At 35.4% G+C, this 24,895-nt stretch overlaps 1 protein-coding gene and 1 pseudogene across 1 annotated transcript; one reads left to right on the top strand and one right to left on the bottom strand.

Moving 5' to 3' along the window:
* The first annotated feature begins 6,587 nt into the window (after nt 1–6,587).
* LOC114535471 lies at nt 6,588–10,973 on the top strand (annotated as a pseudogene).
* Nucleotides 10,974–20,493: 9,520 nt separating this feature from the next.
* LOC114535472 lies at nt 20,494–23,040 on the bottom strand. Its single transcript, XM_028556777.1, has 3 exons — nt 22,899–23,040; nt 22,436–22,597; nt 20,494–22,106 (listed from the first exon to the last, which is right to left on the bottom strand). The coding sequence occupies exons 1-3, from the start codon at nt 23,038–23,040 to the stop codon at nt 20,494–20,496; spliced, it is 1,917 nt and encodes a 638-aa protein (XP_028412578.1).
* Nucleotides 23,041–24,895: the final 1,855 nt, after the last annotated feature.

Raw genomic sequence — 24,895 nt, forward strand, 5'->3', positions numbered from 1 at the left:
GTATCCACGTATCCGCGTATCCACTAAAAAATAAAGCTACCTCTAGCTCGAGAATCTGATCTCTTAAAACTAACTGTATGCCTCATTCTTTAAAATCTTAAACGACTGCGTATCCACGTATCCGCGTATCCACTAAAAAATAAAGCCTCCTCTAGCTTGAGACTTTGATCTCTTTAAACAAACTGTATGCATCGTTCTTTAAAATCTTAAACGACTGCGTATCCACGTATCCGCGTATCCACTAAAAAATAAAGCTACCTCTAGCTGGAGTCTCTGATCTCTTTAAACAAACTGTATGCATCGTTCTTTAAAATCTTAAACGACTGCGTATCCACGTATCTGCGTATCCACTAAAAAATAAAGCTACCTCTAGCTCGAGAATCTGATCTCTTAAAACTAACTGTATGCCTCGTTCTTTAAAATCTTAAACGACTGCGTATCCACGTATCCGCGTATCCACTAAAAAATAAAGCTTCCTCTAGCTTGAGACTTTGATCTCTTTAAACTAACTGTATGCATGTTTCTTTAAAATCTTAAACGACTGCGTATCCACGTATCCGCGTATCCACTAAAAAATAAAGCCTCCTCTAGCTGGAGAATCTGATCTCTTTAAACAAACTGTATGCATCGTTCTTTAAAATCTTAAACGACTGCGTATCCACGTATCCGCGTATCCACTAAAAAATAAAGCCTCCTCTAGCTTGAGACTCTGATCTCTTTAAACAAACTGTATGCATCGTTCTTTAAAATCTTAAACGACTGCGTATCCACGTATCCGCGTATCTACTAAAAAATAAAGCTACCTCTAGCTCGAGAATCTGATCTCTTAAAACTAACTGTATGCCTCGTTCTTTAAAATCTTAAACGACTGCGTATCCACGTATCCGCGTATCCACTAAAAAATAAAGCTTCCTCTAGCTTGAGACTTTGATCTCTTTAAACTAACTGTATGCATCGTTCTTTAAAATCTTAAACGACTGCGTATCCACGTATCCGCGTATCCACTAAAAAATAAAGCTACCTCTAGCTTGAGACTCTGATCTCTTTAAACAAACTGTATGCATCGTTCTTTAAAATCTTAAACGACTGCGTATCCACGTATCCACTAAAAAATAAAGCCTCCTCTAGCTTGAGACTCTGATCTCTTTAAACTAACTGTATGCATCGTTCTTTAAAATCTTAAACAACTGCGTATCCACGTATCCGCTTAAAACTAATACCTACATTTATATTACGTTATGTATTTCGTATGCCTTACTATCATATTCATCGTTCTTTAAAATATTAAACGACTGCGTATCCACGTATCCGTGATATTTAAAAAGCGTGGCTTGAAAAATTGCGGGGTATTCTGCAATCGCTCCAAATTTGAATATTTAATTACTTTTTCACTAAAAAAGTCATGTGACTGACTGGACTTACCCAAGATCCGCCGCTGTCTCTGTGCTATAAATTGTATTTTTTAATTTTAAAGATGAATTATAAGATCCACTTCAAGCTGAAATGGTTCTTGTCACACAACCAATGTATTGTCTGGTCTAAAATGCAATAGTTGCTCTTAACTGACTGGTTTCTTTTTGGTTTATTTCATTGTGGTACACACCATCTGTCTTATATATAGTAGGATTGTTGTTGGACACCACAGCACCATCATTAACAAATGATAATTTATGTTATATGTATACTGTGTATTGTATAATCTATAATAACTACATACCTCTGAATATCTGATGATGAAGATGTTTTTTCCCTCAAACCTTTCACATTCTCCTTGTTGAATCCTGCCTTTGGTTTGCATTAATTCTTATAGTCTCTAAGGACACGTTCATTTCCTACGCTTGTTATATCCACCTTCCAAGGGTCAAATTTCTCCTTCTTTGCTTCGTTGACAAAGCTTTCGAAAGTTATGGGGGGGGTAATTCACTTGGAGAGCGTCTGGAAGTTGACAGGGCTTCTTCCATCCTTACTAGGGGTCTCTTTCATTCTTTCTTTGTCTTTTGTGGCTTCTTGTGGGAATATTTTCAGTAGGAATGCTACCACACACCAAATCTTTTCTTTTTGGAGCTAAATAGATTTTTAAAAAATTAGCATATAATATTACAGTGGATACTTGAAAATAGTGTGTATCTATCAATTGATTCGTGGTGTATGTAAATTAGCCTTTCCATCAGCATCGAAAGGTTTGGTAAAGGGTTTGTTCTTATAAATTCAACAGTTACCTTTAGAGTTTTATGACCAATCCAACAGCTGTGAATGACCTTTGCATTCTGATAAATATTCATCGAGATTCATAACAAATCATGTAAGCGCAATTATAAATAAGCTAGAATACTTAATATACACATTAATACACTCAGGTTTGAAGCAAAGCTCGAAGAGGTGAATATTGTTGTTCTCTATCAGTTTTTTTCAGATCAGGTGTAATCTAGATCCCTTGTTCTTAAGGTGAAGGCACTCTCTAGCGTTAGGTGGTTCTTAAATTTGGGAAGGCAACAACAGTTGTACACCACTCCTTCTCAGTCCCAGCAAAATTAGCCAATCCATAAACAGTTAATAATATAATAACAAAACTGTTATAACTGGGATATATTATTCTAGGATGTATAATTTTACAGCTGTTTATTGATGAATCAAAGTCTGGTTCTTCCAAAGAAAGTTTAAAAGAGGACATGAGGTAGAAGAGCAAGCGCAGAAGATGAAAATGTCACTGTTATTTTTTGTGTATGAAGGGATAGAGTACATGTCTGAATTGTCTTGTATATATATCATTGGAGAATTTTTACATCATATATTATTTATATAAATACACAGTATATGAGTGCATCAGTAATTCTATTTCCCCAGTGAATTTGTCTGGCAGTGAAAATAGTATATGAGAATCCTAAGCCTCAATTCCATCCCACCAGTGGACAGGGTTTCTAAAATACATAGCAAAACCCGGCAGGCGGTCTTTCACCATTGTCACCTTGCACGAATTTAGAGATCGCTAGCCATGCAGGCTACTCTAGCATTTCTTTCAATGTTGATGATTGCCATCCCTGATGATGACAACGGGAAATTTTAAACAGCGAGATTTTCTTTCTAGCCATAAAAGGCACAGTTTGCACCGGGCATATCTTTATCTTACATCACTTACAAAAAGATCACTTACGATAGAAGGAAAGGCACACGCACCATGTAATTCTATACACCCTCAAAGTAACACCTGAATAATTGGAGAACAATAACATTGTCATCGACTAGCCTAACCTCTCCCTCCATTAACTGTGAATTTACTAAGTTAACATAATCATTACATCATAGTAACTACAAAAACCTTAACAATTTTAGGAAAGTCAGTTGAAGCTTGTTTAGCATAGTTAATCAGCATAGTTATTGTGCTTTTCTCTGTTTTGATCACCACATTATGCTTACAGGTTTTTTCATTGCTACTTTTCGCATTACTACTTGAATCTAATTGAGACACTGAACTGAATTGGCTGGATCATCAGCGTGGAGGTTAATTAATTTGTATGCTAAACAAATAAAAAAATTAACACTATATAATACAGCATTTGATAAGACAAATATTACGAAACAAACTCATGGAAAAATTCAAGAAATTTTTTACTCTGATGCACAAACTCTTTCTTATTAAACATACATAGTTCCATTTCTCTCTATATATATCTATATATCTGTACATCTGTAGATCTATATATCTATATATCTGTATATCTTTATATCTATATATCTATATATCTATATATCTATATATCTATATATCTATATATCTATATATCTATATATCTATATATCTATATATATCTATATATCTACATATCTACATATCTACATATCTACATATCTACATATCTACATATCTACATGTCTACATGTCTACATATCTACATATCATGGCCAGAAATGTAGGACATTGCGAATGAGCATGCGTTGGTACACTATGCCAACATTGTCCGACACGCGGTCAAAAAATATAAGGGCACCGCCGTTTGTTTCATACTTGTGCGATTATTATCGTAGTAATAAGGTTTGCAGACTTTCAAATCTCACAACCACAACATTGCTAATGAAATAAAACAAAAATAACATTGCAATCTTACCTTCAAGTGCGTACATTTCTAGCTGCTCTAGTGTTGATTTCGCTGCTATGGAATTGCATATTACCAGCTTCATTTTGCTCTGCAGCAGCAGTTTAGTTTGGATGCAGACGGCTTGTTTACCGTCTTACCCCATTTGCAGACTGCCTATCACAGACAACACAATACCACATATTCCTTCTATTATTTTCAGTTGGATGTGTTTTACTAAACAGCGTATATTTTAGCAGTGAAAACACGAAAATCTACCGCTTGGGTTCATACAATACGGCGATAATGTTGAGCCCAAACATTATTGAACAGCATAATTTCTTTCTTGATCTTTTGGCGGCCATGCTTGCATTTGGTATCAACAAGAAGCTTAGAAACTGAGCTTTTTAATGTGATGGTTAAAGAGGAACAAACAGTGTTCGAGAGTGACAAACGCTGCAATATACCACGCCTACCCCCTTATGACTCTCGCGCGCTATTCCGATAAAATTCGAATATCCAAACATGAATATGTAAATATGTCAGATATCCTGAAACAATTTAATTTAAATAACTTTAAGCAAAGGATTTCTTTATTTTCTTGTGTGTGCTTAAATCATTCTGGCAAAACTTTAGTTAATGAGAGTGATATCGCTTTGACTATTGGTATCCCAAACGAGTATTTGAGAAGTTGGTAAGATTTAAAACAAAGTAGCAGATTGACTGATAATTCATTCGTTGAAATTCTGAATGCATTCTTGTTGAAGCATGTTGTTCAACTTCATGAAAGTAAAAGGATTAACGAAGTACTGAGGAAATATTGCGGGGAGATAAAGAGTAATTGCGGCAAGTTTAATGGTTCTCAAAGGTCAACGTATCTTGCAAACGTTAAGCGGCTTTCTGTTTATCATCATGAGATAGTTAAGGCGACTGAAGCTCAACAGCAAGTCCATGAAGCAAACGAAAAGGTAGAGGCATTATCAAAGGAGAATCAAGGGCTGAAAAAGAAATGTGAAGACCTGTGGGAAACAATAGAAGCATTAAATAATAGCAAGACCACAATTGATCAAGCACTGGAGAGCAAACAGAAAGAGTATGAGACTGCTTTGGAGAAAAATGAGGAACTGACACATTATCTTGATAAACTTGGACATTCTGTCAGCTTTACGAACACAGGGAAAGAAGTTGCCGAGGTTGGTAAAAGGCATCAAAATCAAAAACTGAAGGAGCTGAAGTCATATGTGGAACGTAGTCTGTGGTTTGCTGAACCTTTTGGCCTTACTTTAAAATCAGCCTCGTTTGCTGACAAATGTGATTCAAGTTACACCTTGACGTATGGCAATACATCACAGAGAAAGGCATTTAAAGATCTTTCAGAAGATGAGAAGACCAGAATTAAAGAAATTCTCAAGTTCTGTAGTGCTGCGAGGCAGCCTATCATGAACTCACCATGACACCAGCTGGAGAAATATTGCGATGATCATACTTGATAAAACAATGTAAAGATTCATTGAATGAACTCACACACATCGAACGCACACCAGGAGAAGCTGAAGGTGTACAACTTAACTTTTATGATGCCCTCAGCAATGAAATTCAAAAACATGTAAGTATGTGGAATAAATTTTAATCTTTATAAATCTTTCGCACACTTTGTATTTACATATATTTCTCTTAGATCATGATCATGACTGTGACCCGACCACCACCAAAACCCTCTCCAACTCCAAACCCCAAAATGATTTTATTTAAACCTTAATTTTAAATTGTCCAATTGGAAAACAGAATTTGTTCCACATGACCAAATTAAATACAATGCTGAAGCTGGGAGCATTGAGGTACATTGCCCCATAATGAATTAATCAACAAGCATTCATTACAATACTAATTACCATAAAACACTCTTTTATTTAGATGGAAAAGTGTACCATGGATGGACTTGATGTCCCAGTCAAATACAGTATTAAACTTAGTGGCGACGGTGCAAAAATGACCCGACTCACTGGCTTCATTGTCATTTCTTTCTCTATTTTAAACAAAGGGGAAGCTGTATTATCATCAAAAGGTTAGAGACTGCTTTACTGCAAGTTATATGGAAAGAACTGGCACCTTTATATCTCCACCCCCTATCCTATGTGCACTGGACTTTTTATAGAAAATTATTTGCTGATGATTATACTATATTTACCCAAATGTTAACAAGCTGTCCCCTCCCCCCCCCCCTTCTAGTGACCCTTTGTTTGGTATTTTACTTTATGTCCATCTTTGTCTGACAGCAGGCAAGGATAGGGTGCTGTGTCCATGCTAATTAGGGCCAACCTATTCACAAACAAAATGTCATCATTTTAATTAAATCAAAGCATTGTTTGTCTTGCAGCGAATCACACGGTCGCGATTATTAAAGGAAAGGAGTCATATGAAATCCTCAAGTCTTCATGCGCAAGAATTTTTCAGGATGTAAACAAGATAGTTGAAGACGGATTTATCAAAGTAGATAAAAATAATGTACCTGTAGAGATGTTCCTTGGTTCAGACTATAAGGTGCTCAGTTTAAAACTTCACTTCCAGGGGTAATATGTTTGTGTAGATTTTGTATATAAAATTATTGTCAATTTTCTTAACAGTTCCTTTTGCTGTTACTGGGAATGAAGGCTACCTGCTCAGACTATGCCTGTATTTGGTGCAAGATTAGCAAGTTGTTAAGGTACTGGTAAATAAAAAAACTATTTTAACATTTTAACAAAGAAAGACAAACTGAGAATGTTGCTTGGGGGCAGTTGTGCCCCAGTTGGTTATCAATATTTGACAAACAGACAAATTTTAACCTTGTCTTGACTCACTGATGAGATATTACTGTAAGATCCAACCTTAATCATACACTTACTTGACAGATACGACATGACAAAGCCTGAAAACTTTTACTTGAAGGATGATATCAAGAGGACCTTGGATGACATTAGATCATGTTGTATAAAACAACAGTTTTCCTGTGTATGCACTCCTCTACTAAATATTCCATTGGAGAATATTGTCCTTGATGAACTTCATCTCATGCTGTGAATTACAGGTGTGTAACACTATCATTCACAATTGGATCAGGGAATCACAAAAGAATCACAAATTCCAAACAAAGTTTTTAATCCCAACCCTCGTACACAATTCATGACAGTAGCACTAGGTGTAATTTATTGTTTAATTCATCTTGAAGACAAGCTCATTGCTAACTTAGTCAAGGAAGCTTTACAACGAGATGTGAAAGAGAATATGGACAAAGCTCCACGCAACCGACAAGCATTCCATCTTGAAAACCTTGTCAGAGCTATTTCCAGTTGTGGTGTCACATTCTCGGTATGGGAGAAGCAGAATGCTGATGGCAAGGGGAGTGGTTTATACGATTTCACCAGCTTAACAGGTACAGATTAGAAGATTCTGCTGGAAAAACTACCTTCAAAGCTAGATGGTGTCATCAGCCCTGGAACAAGTTCTACAGTCACCAACATTTGGAAGGTACTGTTGAATTCTTTTTACAATAATTTTAGGGAGGGAAGTTTGACCAACCCCCCCCCCATCCCCCTAAACCCCAACCCTCCCCCAACCCTTTCTCTCCCCCCATTGACGATTAAGCCTTACAAGCCTTGTTATTTCTTTAACTATTATTTTGATTATTCCAGTTATGTTTTAATAGGATTTCAGCAGTATCTACAGTGACTTCCTACAGAAGGATGCTCTAGCAGAAGAAGTGAATACATATTTTGAAAAGGTACATTGTATTAGATAGCAATACTTCAGCTAATAAAAAGCAATGTCTGTCATGTAAAGTTATAGAAAATTGATGTTGGCTAGTTCTTTGTTATGTAAAATGCTTCAAGTACCATATATAGTCTACTGTAACATTGCATTGTTACACAATATTTTTTTTTAGGCTAAAGCCTGGGTAACCCTGTTCTTGTCCCTTGGTGGAAAACTTGAGGGCTATGCCAAAACAAACATTACGCCATACATTCATGCAATGGTTTATCATATTTCCCATTTCATGAGGCTTCATAAAGGATTAAGAAACTTTTCTGGGCAAGGTACAACAAAATTTAATGCATTTTCACAGTTGTATTAGAATGTACAGTACATGTATTACACCAACCAACACTACACTTGCCCAATGGTCTATTCAGCAACTTGCATCTTCTGGACTATTGTGGTATTTCCCATGGGTTTCCCATATCCCCATCCTGAGAGTGTAAGCAGTAATAGCATTGCTCAGCTTATCAGAGTTAATCTTTACCAAGTTTTTATCTTTACCAACTGTAGGTGTTGAGAAACTAAATGATGACTGCCGCAGGATTGCCAGTGGGATGCAGCCAAAGATGTGCTGCTTGCCGAGGAAAAGCTGAGAAATTTAAGTGATCTTCAGAGGCCGAGGAAAGGCTGAGAAATTTAAGTGATCTTCAGAGGACACCAAGACAGTACAAGAAAAAGGCAGAAGATTACTGGTCCACAGGAATTAGGAAGAGTCGAAGTAAGCGTCCAGGGTTATGTGATCAGGTACCAGCACAGGATAACAAAGGTACTGATACAGAAGACCTCTCAACGCTTTCTCCAAGAACACTTCGATCATGTTTTTGAAAGATTTAGGCATTGACTGAAAAGCAAAAAATGTCAAACAATTGCTCGACATGTACCAGATGGCTATGCAGCAATCCTCAAAATAAACAGGAACAGTTTTGGTATATAAGTTGTAAAATATATTGTAACAGGAACAGTTTTGGTATATAAGTTGTAAAATATATTGTTAAAGAGAATCATGTTACATATTACCAAAAAGTGTCTGAAAATGTTGCTGGCACTTTATAAAGTATACTCTTATATTCATTCATTCATTGATTGATATATATATATATATATATATATATATATATATACACCCATTTGCAAAAACGTTGGCCGCAGATAGATATATAGATAGATACTCAAAATCTAATTAAAATTGCATATGTTGTGTAATATTATAGAAATCCCATGCAAATGTAATCATATGCAATTGTAATTAGACTTCGAGTATCTATCTATCTATCTATCTGCGGCCAACGTTTTTGCAAATAGGTGTATATATATATATATATATATATATATATATATATATATATATATATATATATATATATGTTTATGATAAATATCAAAATTAATAATTGATGGAGTAATAAAGTAGCTATTAGCAGTACAATCATTGTTTTAGCTTTGCTTTGGAAACACAACATACTGTATATTTATTACATGAATGCTATATTATTATTAGCCTGAAGTGAATAATTGCTTTAGTATAACTATTACTACACAATTGCAGGCATTTTGGAAAAACACTTTTGTGATTATCGCGTAATATTCACCTCTTGGGCAACCAATCAGCATGCAGAATTTTCAATAATCGCATTTGTAATCATACTAAAAAGCATTATTTATCAGACAAACTTCTAGAAAAAAACTGCAACTATTGTCATTTACATATATATCCCATGTTCATACATTGTCAATATTACAAGCTTTCTTTCAATTGCTATTGAAATTTTTTCAAGTGGAAGTCTTAGTGCCTTTTGTAATTTTCCGTTTTTTAACAATAAATTTCGACGATGACTATGAAACGATTGGCTTTGCCTTGATTGGAAAGTCAACACACACACCTTCACCATGTTCATTAACCATGTAATACCAATCATCTGGCAATATATCAAAGCGCACAAAGTGCTCTTTATCATATAACTTGTAACCCTTGTGCTCAGATATTCTACCTTGGTTGAAAGTCATGTATCGCCACACATCAAGGTCCATGTTGACATATACTTGCCCAAAAGATTTCGACTTGAGGCCTGACTGGATTCCATGCATAAAATCTCGGTATGCTCGTTCAAATCTTTGCTGATCAGGTCTTAGTGGACGGTTATAACTCCTATCAATAAAATAGGTGTATTAAATTTAATGTTTGCCAGAATATCATTGATTTAATATAGCCGCTGACGTGAAAATAGATTCTCGTATAATAAATATAACAATCACAAAACAAACCTCAAAAGCGCAGGGGTTAAATTTTCTGACGGCTCCCAGGAACAGTTATGATATGGCCATCCTTCCCATTTGATAAGGAACTCATAGGTCTAAAGAAAGATGACAACGTCTTGAAATATTAACAACATTTTGGAAGGCAATCCTTACCACAGCTGAGCATCAATGAAATATTTATAAATTTCACAAATAAAATGTGTCACAGTTTACTTACATGGTGCCTTTTTCTTCGCTCAATGACTCTTTCAACTGCATAAAACTTTAAATTTCTCTTTTTGGGCCCAATTTCGAACAAAACAACAGACGAAAACGAGTTCATCTGCGCGTAATAGCCTTTCGCGCGCCTTTCCCTAGTAGCCATCTTGGAAAATGCTCCTGCGAACACGCGACCTGCATCTCATTTTCATACGAATAACCGCTGCGCAAACACTGGGCGCATGTCCCACATTTCTGGCCATGCTACATATCTACATATCTACATATCTATATATCTATGACTATGTGCACACGGTAACTTTTTCGAGCATTTTCATCTGTAACGTGTTTCAATAAGTGTTGTTTTTAAGGCGCGTACACACAAAAATGGGTGAAAACAGGGCGAAAACGGAATCTAATCCAGGAAACGCTTTCAATGCTGGAAACGTTTTCAGACAAGCGTTTTTGCTATGAAAAACGCAGAAACGCTAAAATTCAAAATGGCGCCCAATGCAAGAGTGGTGATATTTATACTGTTGACTAGTAGCTTAGTTCTTCAGTTAATATCCTTGGTTGTAACTACGATATTGATAACAAGAAATAAAACTAAACTGGCTGCTATTCAGGAGTTCAATGATTCAAAAAGATGCCTAAAAAGACACTTAAAAAGGCTTCAACAACCCCCAAGAAGGTCAAGAATTTCGTGCCGACCAGGCAGGACGTCTATCTGGTGGACTAATATTTGGGAGAACAAAGCAAGCATTCAGGAGTGGAAAGAAAATTTTAGAATGGCTAAAAGGAATTTTATGCAGCTTTGCGAAAAGCTGAGGCCACATTTAACTGGAGAAGATACTGTGATGAGAAAAGCAATCCCAGTAGAAACGAAAGTTGCAGCTACACTGTATTATTTAGCAGACAAGTCAAGATATAGAAAGGTACCATGATGATATAGGAATGTACCAAAGGTAAATTCAAAATGCTATACCCTTTAAGATCAATTTCCAAGGCAAAATTTTCTAACCCTTGGAGATAAACATATTAAATGCAATAGCCCATTGTGATTACTGATTACAACACATTTTCACTTTATCTTTAATTTAATCTCACTTCGTTTTCAGGTTGCAAATGCCTTTGGCATTGGAAAAACCACCTTATCAAAAATTCTTCGATCAGTTTGCATTGGCATAGTTAAGCATCTAGGAAAAGAGTACATAAAGATTCCAACTGATGTGGCAAGCATACACAAGTTGGCCAGCCAATTTTATGATAAGCATGGTTTTCCCCAATGTATAGGAGCTGTGGATGGAACACACATACGGATAAAGCAACCAATTGGAAAGGTACACCTGTGCAACATTGTAACCAGTCTTCTACTTCAGAGTATCCTGTTTTATTTCTCTGTTTAATATAGGTACCCCCCTGCTCTATTGGGGGATCATTTTAAAGCCCTTTTAGGAGAACAATAATTTGAATCCCTTTGGATGCATTTTTTGAAACATTGTCCAGTAGGATATCATAAGTACCTCTTTAATATATTTTTCCCCTTGAATAATCACAAAAACATCAATTTTTTGTAATTATGGGGCAAAATCACAGTCTACCCCTGGGAAAAATAAGGATGAAATATCCCTCTTTCTTATTGGATATCCAAACCCCTGAATGGAGGGGTGTCCCTATATATCAAATGGAACTGAAAATTTTAGGAAAAGGTGTCATATTGAATGTTAAATTCATTCATTTAAGGAACAAGCCTCAACCTTTATGACAAATATATTGTTTGGGTTAAAAATAGACTAAATCTAGACTGAATATAGATAGAATATGGTAAACCAAGCACTACCTTGATCTGTTAATGTGTAGGATATTAATTCAAGTAATAATTTTCCATGAACATTTCTTTCAAGGTACTTACAGTCTAAATGTTCAAGGAACATGCGATTTCAAGTACTGCTTTCTTGACGTTGTTGTCAAATGGCCAGGTAGTGTCCATAATGCTCAAGTGTTTGTCAATTTGTCAGTGTGTAAAATGCTTAAAGATGGAACCATTCCAACTTGCCCTAAAGTGATTGTTCAAAATTTACCTCCTGTTCCAATTTGCATTTTGGGTGATCCAGCCTACCCACTTAATACTTACCTGATGCAGGTAAGTATGAAGCAGGAGGCATAACAGAGGCTGAACAATTTTATGGGTTCAGACTGTCATCGGCAAGAATGGTGATAAAGTGTGCATATGGAAGATTGAAGGCCAGGTGGGGTTGTTTAAAAGGTGTACTAGATGTTGATTTGGAATTGCTTTCATATCTCATGTATGCATGTTTTATCTTCCATAATTACTGCGAAGTACATCATGACGGGGTAGATCAGGCTGCAATTGATGCAGCACTACGTTATGATAGAGAATTCACTCAGCCCAGAATTCAGAGCATTGAACAATTTAATGAACAACCTATGAACTGGGGGCAGCAAATAGAACCTTGCCCGAATAATGCAAAGGACATTTGTGAAATATTCAAAATGTATTTTGAATGAACTAGTGATTGCCTTAAACATATAGGGTTCACTTTATGTGGTTAACCTACCCTCCAAGCATCAACCCAGAATCTTTAAACTTGTTGCAAACGTGAAAAAATGTTTATTTGTTAATTAATAACAGTTGTACAAAATGGTAAACAAATAATATAATTTTAATGATAAATAATTACTTGTAAATATAACTCAACCAATATTGAAAATGATATTAAAATATTTATACAACAAAAATGTAATTATTTATATTACAATATAATATATACTATGTTCAAAACATGAAATGTTCCCATGGTGAACACAACAACTGGTAACTTAAAACAGCATAACAACTCTAAATTGCTTGTAACCATCACGCTTGTATTCTTATCACCAATATTCTTCAACATTTGAACTACCTGATTTTTTTTCACCAATTGCAGTAGCAATATTCTTAAAACCTTCTGACATAGATTGACCAATGATGGTAATTGACTCTGACAGTGCTTTTAGTGCATTTGCCTGTTGGCTGTCACTTTCAGCTATCTTGTTCACCATGAGTTCCTGCAACACAAGTTCTTTTTGTGCAATGTTTATCATCTGCTGATCAGTGGAAATTTTCTTATTCAACTTTTGATTTCGTAAATCAGAAATAAGATGACGGCGTTTCGGAGGGAGAGGGTCATCAAATGGAATGGTTGCACCAGCATCCTCTTCCAAATCCTCTTCTACATTCTCCTTGTCTTTGGCAGACGTAACAGCATGAACACCACTATGATCAGTTTCAATGGCTCCAGGTATTTTAGTAGCGGCTGCATTTCCACCAAATACATTTTGACATTCCTCATAAAATCTGTACACCTGCCTTCCACCACCACTTCTTTTACCAGCTCTTACAGCAGCAACAAACTTGTTTCTGAGTTGTTTGATTTTGCGAGCCAGTCGAGTAGGGTTGTTTTGAAACTCAGTATGTTTATGTGGATAATCGTCATTAGGTATGCCGTTTACAACCGCTAGCTTATCCACAAACATTTCATTCGGTATACTTGCTTTTACAACTGTCCCAATATATCCCATCGTTTGTTTTTTGAGTTTTGTATTCCTGTACGATGGAAAGAAGCAATTCTACTTCGGCGTCAGTCCATATGAAATTCTCTGTGGAACTTTGTTTATGTTTATTAGCATCAACTGTTTCGGCCATTGCAGTTTTTGGAGCAACTATTTTGCTTGTTTCTAACAACTGTTGTTGCATTTCAGTCAATGATTTTATATACATATACATATATATAATATATATATATATATATATATATATATATATATATATATATATATATATTTATATACATATATATATATATTTATACATATAAATATATATATATATATATATATATATATATATATATATTTATATATATACAATACAATTGAAGATAAAAAAGTTAAAAACCGTTCGCTCAGTTACTCGAGTTTCACGCCTTTAAAAAGCGATCATCAGACTGATCATCAGACTGATGACCACTTTTTAAAGGCGTGAAACTCGAGTAACCGAGCGAACGGTTTTTAACTTTTTTATCTTCAATTGTATTGTATTACAGCTCTGCCTCTTTGGCGTTGAGCTCTGTCGACCCAGTGGCAAAAATGTTCTCCGTGTTTACCATACTTACCCTTGACGGGCATAGAATGGACGTATGGCTTGGGTTGTGTGTGTGTTCCTTTCTCCTTTTAAACCGCCTCCTAGGGTCCCAAGGCCTAGGCACTCGTAATGAGTGAGCTGGTGAGGGAAAGGGACAAATTTACATTCTTAGGTTTGAATATGCCCGTCAAGGGTAAGTATGGTAAACACGGAGAACATTTTTGCCTATATTATTACCTGTGTTGCAACTCCAAATTTACTTTGGAGCAAATCATGTTCAACAATATATATATATATATATATATATATATATATATATATATATATTTATATATATAAATAAATATATATATATATATATATATATATATTTATATGAATGGTTAACAGTTCTTCTTTAGACATTAAATTTTAATAAAACTATATATTAAAAATGTCCAAACGTTTCGCCGGGTAGGCTAAATTGAATTTCAAAGGCTAAGCCTTTTTGATACGAACTGTATAGTTTATTTACCTGCATGGGTTTTTAAGTGAGGTCATCTGTGTTAGAGCAGCCAGAACATATTTACATATGATCTGATACCATGCAACTGAGGGCAAGGTAGAAAATGTGACTTCCTGTTATCTTTTCATTTTAATATATTGACTAAAATTATCCTTTAAATATAGGCAGCCTGTTTGCGGGAACCAATTCATCCGCTGCTAGTTAAAAATATTAAGGAAATGGAATTAATTGGTGTTCGCAGCACTGCAGAAGTTTGTTGTCACTTGAAGACATATATAGTACAGGAGCTATTTAAAGGAGAAGAACGACCATCCAAATTAAGCAGACACTTTTACCCAACTGATACTGACATCTGCAACATTCTATATTCTTCTTGAATGGGTGAGCGTAAGGCTCCAGATGATCAAACAAACCTTAAAATTAAATGCAAGGAGTGGAAGGAATTGAATCTAGATGACTTCATTTTTTTATAGGGTAAAACAAATAACATCAATCTTTCGTTGTGTTGCAACACCTCCGCAAGATTGCAAAGAGTACGAACCAAATTGATCTTGCACAAAATATCACATTCCAACAAGAATGTCAAGTTTGGAAAGAATCAGTAAAACTGCAGAAATATTTTAACGAATTTTGGGGTCTACATCTGTGGGTAAGCTAGTTATATTCTAGAATAAAAAAGACAGTCAATGACAGGAAAAACACAGACATGCTCCCTAGATGATAAAAGAAAGACAATTGTCTTAATTATTATTGACAGTAATCTGACACTCAGGTTGATCAAAATGAATAGCTCTGATCATCAAGTCTGATGGCATTTCTTTACCTCAGTATGGCAGTGGCAATATTATCATTCATCATTGTATGTGGACTGAGTGTTTCTAGGTCATGTAAGGAAATGTCAATGTCATTAATGTTGATAGTTGCAGGGCTTGTACCACTCTCCTCCATCTCTGGTTGGCTCTGCTCTTTAATTACCAAATTTACCATGTCACTAGGTTTTCATGTAACCATAATTATTGGTAAAAGATTAGAAAACTTAATTGCTAAATACATAAATATTGTAAAAAAGCTAAAATTGTATTTGCTGTGCCTTTTGGTATATTTCCTTCAATTAATTCCTCATTTCCAGCAGATGTACAGGTTTCATCAGGATTACTTCCTAAGAGAGAGGGGAAATGTAGGCAAAGGTTACATGCATGTATACATAGTGTAGCAGCTAGACTATTCTTGGTTATCAATAGATACTGTTTAATTATCAGTACCTTACCTATTTCCTTATTACATCTGGAATTAGCAATGGTGCAACCTGGGCAATCCAAACTTTTCCAGTTGGAGACACACTTTCATCATAAATGCTATGTCATAGGGTATTTCAATGCTGTAAATTCCCTTGTTTGTCCACACAACAAAGTTACACAAACATAAACCACTCACAAACATCTGCATATGGACTTACCTACAATGGAAGTACCTACAATTGGTTTTTAGCTGAAATTTGCCATCAGAATAGACTCCAATTTAAGGGGTAAGAAATGCCTGCTTACTATCTTTATCCTGATGTAACCAAGAGCACTTGTACTCCACAACAACTCTACTGCAACCAACAACACACCACAACTACGAATGTTGTCAAGGCTTGCTCCCATGAATGGTTTTGCAGTCGATATAAGAAAACCACAATTGTGCAATTTGATGTTGTCATGTATGTGGCTCTGCAGATCAAGGTATGCTCTTCTGGCTTTTTCTTCATTTTTCAGTCCCCATTCTCTTGCATTATCAGGAGTATCTTCTATATTTACCATGGGTGTTCTTAAAAAATATTAATTGACATGGTTTGTCTTAAAAGTTGTGTAATGTCACTACAATTGGTTGATTCAAGCGACTTTTGTCTGGTGAAGTAATCCTCACATTTTGAAGCAGTAAAAAACCCTTGTTTGTTGACATACCACTCCTTGTACTGCCACTGTTTAGTTGTCAATTGGTCGATCTTGGTAGTTTCGGCCTCAGTAAACGTTAGTGCAGCTTGTAGTTGTACTGGGTTGAGTAAGGGAGAATTTTTCAAAAGTTCAGTTACTTTTTCCGCCATCATGCCTTTACCACTTACTTTGTTTGATACAGCAGACTTTGAAGGAGTCATTGATTTAGGCATGGGGTTTTCCGGGTTTGGGTATAATTTTTTTCAATAGAGGAAAAATAGGGGAAGTGGGATTCAGGGATTCCATTCTAATGGCAATCGCAGACAAGTCTTCTTGTGTATTTGCCCTCTTGTGTCGGTCCTGACGCAGATCCATTTCTTTGTTTTGGAACCACTTGTGGGGCTTTTTCTTGCCTTTTAACTGCAGAATTTCCGACTTGCTGATGAGTAAGTCCTTTACTTCACAAACTTCCGAGAGGTTTCCTTATCCACTGACAAGGACCACTAGTTAAGCTGTCGCTTCCTCGGCTGTTTAGAAAGTCTTCCAGCAAATACATTGCCACAGCGATATGTTTACAACCACCGTCTCTTCACCTTTATATTTACAAAATTCTTCCAAGACGCTTCCTCTACTTGCTCCTTTGCCTTCAAGTATGAACCACACCTGGTTGGCCATTGACAGTTTTGGACTTCATGGCTCGCTTTACTTTCCCGACATATACTTGCACTCCACAATCTTTCAGTGTCACTGTTTCCAACGATTCGACGTAACCATCATCGATAACCTGTAGTCTTTGTACGACTTGTAAGAAGCAAGTCCTTGCTTGTCGTACTCAGTCGAAATGATATATTAAATGATTGAATATATCGTACAATCCGAATGGTGGCGAATCGATTAAGTCATTGACCATCTTCATGGAGAAGGGAGCCTTAATTTGCATTTCATGAATACACAATCGTCGATCAGGGCTTTTTTGGTTGCTATCCTTTCGGAAATTGGGATCAAGAGGTAAACCCATCTTTTCCACAGAACTAGCTATTTCAACCAAAACTGGCTTTAAGCAACCGCTTGTAGTAACACCACAGTCCGCTAAATATTTTTCCAATTCCTTCTTGATTTTACATGCGACTTAATTCAAGCACAAATAATAAACCTCAAGTTGAGATGCAAATCGATCAATTTTATTCAAACCACAACGCTTTAACTACAACTAAATTAAAGGACAACGTCACTGAAGGAGACACTTGACATAACTTTGTATGGTAGTACGAACTTTCGGCTTTGTTTACATATTTTGACCACGTGATGACTACACATAGTTTCCAGCGTAAAGGTGGTGAATTGATAAAGCATATGGAGTGTATGGAGTTTTTCTATCTGTTTGATTCTCATGCATGTAATTGTTTTGGAATGCCTGATTCTAATGGGACAGCAGTGTTTTGCACTTTGCAAACATTTTAGATTTACAGAAATATTTGTATATTCTTTCTGAGGCATTGCATTCTAATTTGTTTGAAAATTGTCTCTGTTCAGTTTGCATCTAAATTGCAACTGAAACAAATCTGGAAATTCGAGTTAAAAATTCGAGTGATGCAGAAGGGGCTAGTGCATCGTCAGGGTCAGGGACAGAGCGAACAAAAAGCTACACTGATCTACTCGAGAAAGCTATACCAGCCGGCGAATTCAGAGATTCTGCAAATGTGAGGAAAGAGATTCATGAGTCTCTCAGCAAAATTTGTGGTGCTGTAAGTTCATTATTAAAGAAGGTAGGTGCTTTCGCTTCCAAAGAGAAAACACAATGATGCATAATTAGTTGAAAATTGGTTGGCTCTTTGATTAATTTCTTCAGCATTTGCAGCATCTGCAATAATGAATTTTTTCATTTGGTGATTATTTTTCTTCTGATGTTTTTGCTGTTCTTTTTTGCATTTTTTTGCATTTGACATTTTGGATTTCAATTTTTTTTACTCCCATTACAACCATTTTTCTCTTAATTTTTTTAGTAAATAATTTTAATCCCAAAATAATTGTCAAAATAATTTTCTATAAATTTTATCATATTTTACATTTCGCTTTTTAACATTGGTGCTAATATCTGGAATTTAAAATTGCATCACCTTATATCTATTTTTTAGAATTTCAGGAAGAATAAAATGTACTACATTATCATCTCTTTCGTAAAAATTTATAATATCGAAGAATATAAGAACATATTGTCTCATCATCAACTTTGACATCAAACATTGTATACTTATCCCCTTTTATAAAGTATACTTCAATTGTAGGGATAATATCCATGTTAACGAGATATGGGAAGTGTGTGTTTTAAGGCAAAAGATCCTTTATTGACATTTAAATGCAATTGTGTAATGGTTGCTCATTCGCCTAATGCTGAAATAGGTACATGTATAAAAATGGATAATAAAAAATCTAGAATTAACTAAATTTATAAAAACTAGCTAAATTTATTTAAAAATTATATTTAGATATTCCTGATGGAGTGACTGAAGAGGGCAGAAACACTCAAGAAAAAGAAAAAGAGAAAAATAATTTTCCGAATTGCTGCTGTTTTGTTTCTTCCGTTTAATTGATAAAAAATGAATGATTTATCGGATGATGATGTGAGAAGATTAGTAGTGCTGTATCTGAAAATCATGAAATTTTACAAGCAAATGATAATACGTCATTTTCATTGGAGCAAATTCATGAAAAAATAAAAAAATATGAAAAATTTAAAAGTAAAATTTTAACGTATGTAGTTAATGTACTCAGAATTCAAGACATGATTTTCTTTGATTTTATTGATAGTTTAAAAGAACTTTTTGAAGCGCTTTTGAGTGTTGCACGTTTAAAAAGCACAAGTGATAAAAACTATGCGCATTTTGTTTTTTTTTAAATCAGGGGCGTGCTGGGTCTTCAAGAAGAACAACGAATGAGTAACACTTTAGGGGCCCAAGGGCGCGATCCAAACAAAAACAAACTAGACAAACTGTCTCCACTTTATTATACTGTATGATGATGTGTTCTATTGGGCACTTGACGTGCATTATTTGATAAATTAAGCAAATTATGATGTATTGTTACTTTGTTTAGTTTGTTAAATGAAATTGATGAAAATCAACCATTTATTATATTATAATCAAGCAAGTACTAGGGAAACAAAAGTCGCTTCATCTCATTACTGTCGGCATATTCTTTAATGATATCCTGCTTGTTCAACTTCCACATTAGTTCATACTCTGTTGCTAGTTGAATCCTCTGGTTCAAATTTTCATGTGTTAATCTGCTTGCCAGTCTGCTCTTTATTATCTTCATTTTACTGAATACCCTTTCACATTCGGAAGAACTGCTTGGGATAGTGCTCAGAATATGATATACTGTTGTTAATTCGGGAAAAACAGAATCCAAGTTCTTGGACTTCAGGAATTTGTATGTATTAATGAAACTTGCTTGTATTGGGTCCAAAATATCAGCTTCATAACTAAGGCAAATGCTTGAAAAATGAAGCAGCTCTTTCAATATAATCTCGGAGTCCATTTGATATTTTTTCATTAATGGCTCTATATTCTGCTTCAAAAGCTGCTTATCAGTAGCTACCATTTCCTTGAATCATTGAGGCTGAAACAATGACATTGATGCCAGCACACTGCGTTGACTTTGGAATTTCTCCTGTAGGACATTGATGGCTGAGTCTATAGCTGTGTAAAATACTTCTACCTTCCAGTTATCTTTTGCTGAGGTAGATCTTTCATCTACGCCCTCATCCAGTGTCTGCCTTTTCTTCCTACGTACTCGTTGGACTTCAAATTCCGTTGATGAAAGTTTCAACTCTCTTGCCAACTTCTCTGCTTTGGCTATCATATCTTGTGCGGCTGAATCTCTCAATAGCTGCAGTTTTTTACTTGCATTGTCCACAATAGATATTGCAACTAGCAAGTCAATACTTCTAGTCTGAAGAGATAAGTTGAGTGGTGCCAGAATTTCAAACAGGTCGTCAAAAAGTAGCAGCGTTGCAAGTGTATCAAATGAGTCAAATTTGTTGAGGAGGCCTTCAGCTTCAGATCGCACTGTTGCATCAAATTCATCAGTGTTCTCATAAATTTGTAGCAGTGTATCCAAAACAACTCTGTAGAGTTTCAGACCTCTATCTGTAGCATCATGAAGTGATAGAAATCTGATTGTATGTGTGCCTGCCAGCTCAAGGGAGCGAAGTTTGCTATTTGTGCACTTCTTTTTGTTTTCTTGAAATATTTGGTTACGTTTTCGAGCATTGCCATACAGAAATGAACGAAGTTTCTGCAGTTCACCTGGTTTTGCATCTGTCCCATATATATTCACAGCAGCAACAGAAGAGTGACAGCAAGCTTTCATTACTAAATTTGATGCATGTGCACCACAATACACATTAATTGACATTGGTGCAAGTTCTTGAATACGAGTGGCAACTCCTTTATGCTTTCCCTGCATATTTGATGCTCCATCAAAAGAACTCCCAACGCATTGTCCCAATGGAATATTGTTTCGTTCTAGAGAACATTTAATTTCCTCAGTGATTGCTTCTCCCGTGGTTACTTCACATTGAACCAGACGCAGAGTTATGGCCATTTGTTCACATAATGAAATATCAGTGGTTCCATCAGCAGATATACTATAGAATACTGCATCATTTACACATTCAACAATTTTTTTCTTTACCAGATTACCCATTGTTTTGACAAGCTTGTCTTGTGTATTATTTGACACAAGTGATATTTTACTTCCTCTCCCTTTTGGACCTTCTCCAGGTCTGTGTTGATAATGCTCTCTAACTTGATGCAATTTTGTGGACACAGTTTTATCATATATTCCTAACAAATTCACCAAATTTAGGAATTTCCCAGCACCAGGTTGAAAAGCTTCATTTTTATCAGCTAATAGATAGAAATTGTTCTCATCACTTCCTCGATGAGGTATTGACTCTGAACACATATATCGCAAACAGTCAATGATTCTGTGCAAATACTCATGTAGAACTTCGGCTTCTCTTTTGAACTGCTGTACTTGTTCTGCACATTGCTTAGAAATTTGTGAATATATTGTTTTATCACACATCACAGCTAATAATGTCTCACAAGCAGCAATATGGTTCTTTTGCATTGGATGTTCTTTTATTCGGTTGCTAACATTAACCCACTTATTGTAACCATCACGGAGTACATTACTATCATCCTTTTTAGCAAAGACTAGACAAGTTGTACAAAATATTTTATCAAGTTCTTTAGAATAGCTCAACCATGATCGTTTTTGTTCTATTGTCACTCCACCCACAACCTTCATTTCAAAATAATATTTCTCCACAATATGTGGTGTAGGAAACTTTGGCTGAGCTGGCCCAAGCTGAATAAATGACTTTTTTGTTGAATGGTCGGATGTGACAGTTGAGTGAATTTCAGAGGGTCATTTTCATCGACTATATTTTCTACAATTGATTCTGTCAAACTTCCAAGTCTATTATCAAAATATTTACTAGATGAGGAAGGTAAACTCATGGAAGTAGTACTACTATTCATACTGGCACTTCTTGAAGTTAAAGCAGAAGTCTGTGTCTGTTGTGCAGTACTAGAAGAGACAGTGACAATGACAACTGTTCCTGAATTTGTCATAGTTGGTATTGCTGAAGTTGTAGAAGGTTGGACATCAGTAGACATGGCCACTGGCACTGCCACAGTTTTATCTGTGGGAAAATGTGGATATAAGAAGAATATTTCAGAAAAAATCTTAATTATTATGTTTATTACTCTATTATAAGAAGATTTAACTATTTAAGGCATTACAAGAAAATTTTCAACATGAATATTCAAACAAAAATATTACATCTCAATATCACATCAATTCTAATTCTTCTTTTATAAAGCTATAGAAATATAAAATGATTTAAGAAGATATAAGAAGAAATTTAGTAAAAAATTAAATCTTAAAATAGTATAAGAAGATATATTAAGAAAAAAGAATATAAGTCGATTTCTGATCCTTACCTGTGGCTGTGGCTGCTTGTACTGCATATGCGGATGCCGAAGCAATCGTATTCGTGAATGAAGTTATTTTCTTTGACTTCTTTGCATCTAAAGCCAGAAGTAATTTCTCCCTTTCCTTCCTTTTTTGAGCTCCTGACTTCATATTGACATTATATCAGGAGTATTATTTTGCACAAAATATTCAGATAATTCAATAATTCATATTTGTTGTTTGGTGCGCCTGCACATGTTTAGGTCAATGCAAAGGTTGCAGGAATACTAGTACTTCAAGTAACCTTACACGGTGACGCGATTCTGTAACGAGACGCAAACTTTGGCCACGTACTTGATATGCAAATAAAATAGCTCTTAATAATACAGGCCTAGGACATCATGATTTAGCTAATATACAACTCTTCTATAAAGGTTGCTTTTACAAACTGTTGTGTATTTAACACTTTTTCAAATTTCAATTTATAGTCTAAAGGGCCCATTATGCCAGGGGCCCACAACGAGTTCCCATTGTCTCGACCCTGGCCAGCACGCCCCTGTTTTAAATGCACCTTCATACCCGTTTTCAACACTTGTTGTGAAATTGAGCAATTTTTCTTGGATATGTTTTCAAATATGATGCAAAGTGGAGATAATGCAGTTGCTTCTGCAGCGGGTGGACAACATCAGTTTCAATTTCGATATTTTCACCGGAACATGCAAAAGCTAAACGGGAAAAAAAACGTAAAAATAATAAAAAATCAAAAACTTACACGTTTCTGGGTAAAGGTTCAGGTGGTGCACGAGTTCGATTGTAAAAAAAAATGGTAGAATGTACACGCATGGTGCATATCAAATTAACTCTGTTGATTTCAAAATTTCAGGATGTTGCTTTGCCCAAAAAAGTTTGAATTACTTAGAAGGGATAATAAATTGATTAATGTTTTTATGGAAGAAAATATTTATGATATTTACGAAAAAATTAAAGATAATATCCAGTCGAATCTGAGCATGCGCAAGCTTTGTTTACATTTTCAGTTGACATCCATTATATATGAGCGTACACGAAGTACAATGCATCTACATAATAAGACTTTTCCATAACAACGTGGTGGACTTCACTCTTTGGTGGAAAAATACAGTGGAATTTATGGGAATATACAACAGTTAAATGTGCGTAATAAGTTGGCTATTCTGGGTGGCTTTAATAGGCAAATTCGATAATTGATTTCACCAATGATTTCATACTTAATATGAATTAAACTTTGAACTGACACTTTTGTGTCAGAACCTAAAGTGGCAAAGATGGGGACGCATCCTGTTTATATTTACACAAAGTCGTTGGTCTCATTGTGGATATGTTCAAAATAATATGGCGACAAACACCTGGTATTCGATATTATTTTGTTGCTCTCAAAATTTAATACCGCGTCGTATGCATGGAAGTGTCCTTTACGCTAGAGCAACAAGATGACAATGAGTTCATCCAAGCATCTGAAAACTCGTTTAAGGACAAGATAACGGCTTGTAAGTGTAAACCCAGCAGGTTTATGTGTTTACGAGAAAGGGGTCGTAATGCGTGTCCGTGTAAAAACGCTGGACATTCCTGTTCTTCTGCGTGCCATGGGCAAGAGAACAAAGACTGCCTGAACAGAATGCAACTATTGGATGGGGATTTCTCTTCATCTTCTGAAGATTCTCTGGTATGTACAGTACAATTACGCTTTTTATGCTATATTTAGTTAAATTTGTGCGAAGTACTGACATTATATTAAAATGAATGGATTTGTTATATAAAAGCCCACTGATTCACATGCAAAATTTGTCCCAGGACAACAAAATGTGTATTTTAACTGTGTAATATTATAGTATATGCTACATTTGCTGCCTACATGCATGTTGTGTTGTATCCTCTATTTTTTCTGCCTCATGTATTGTAAACATTTGTTCAACATATACTATTTTGTATTAGGACCAAGAATCATCAGATGAGATGTTTCAACCTCCTGAACCAAAACGTGAAAGAG

Source organism: Dendronephthya gigantea, unplaced genomic scaffold (assembly GCF_004324835.1).
Source record: "Dendronephthya gigantea isolate DGI-Jeju-01 unplaced genomic scaffold, DenGig_1.0 000118F, whole genome shotgun sequence".
Taxonomy (NCBI): Eukaryota; Metazoa; Cnidaria; class Anthozoa; order Malacalcyonacea; family Nephtheidae; genus Dendronephthya; species Dendronephthya gigantea.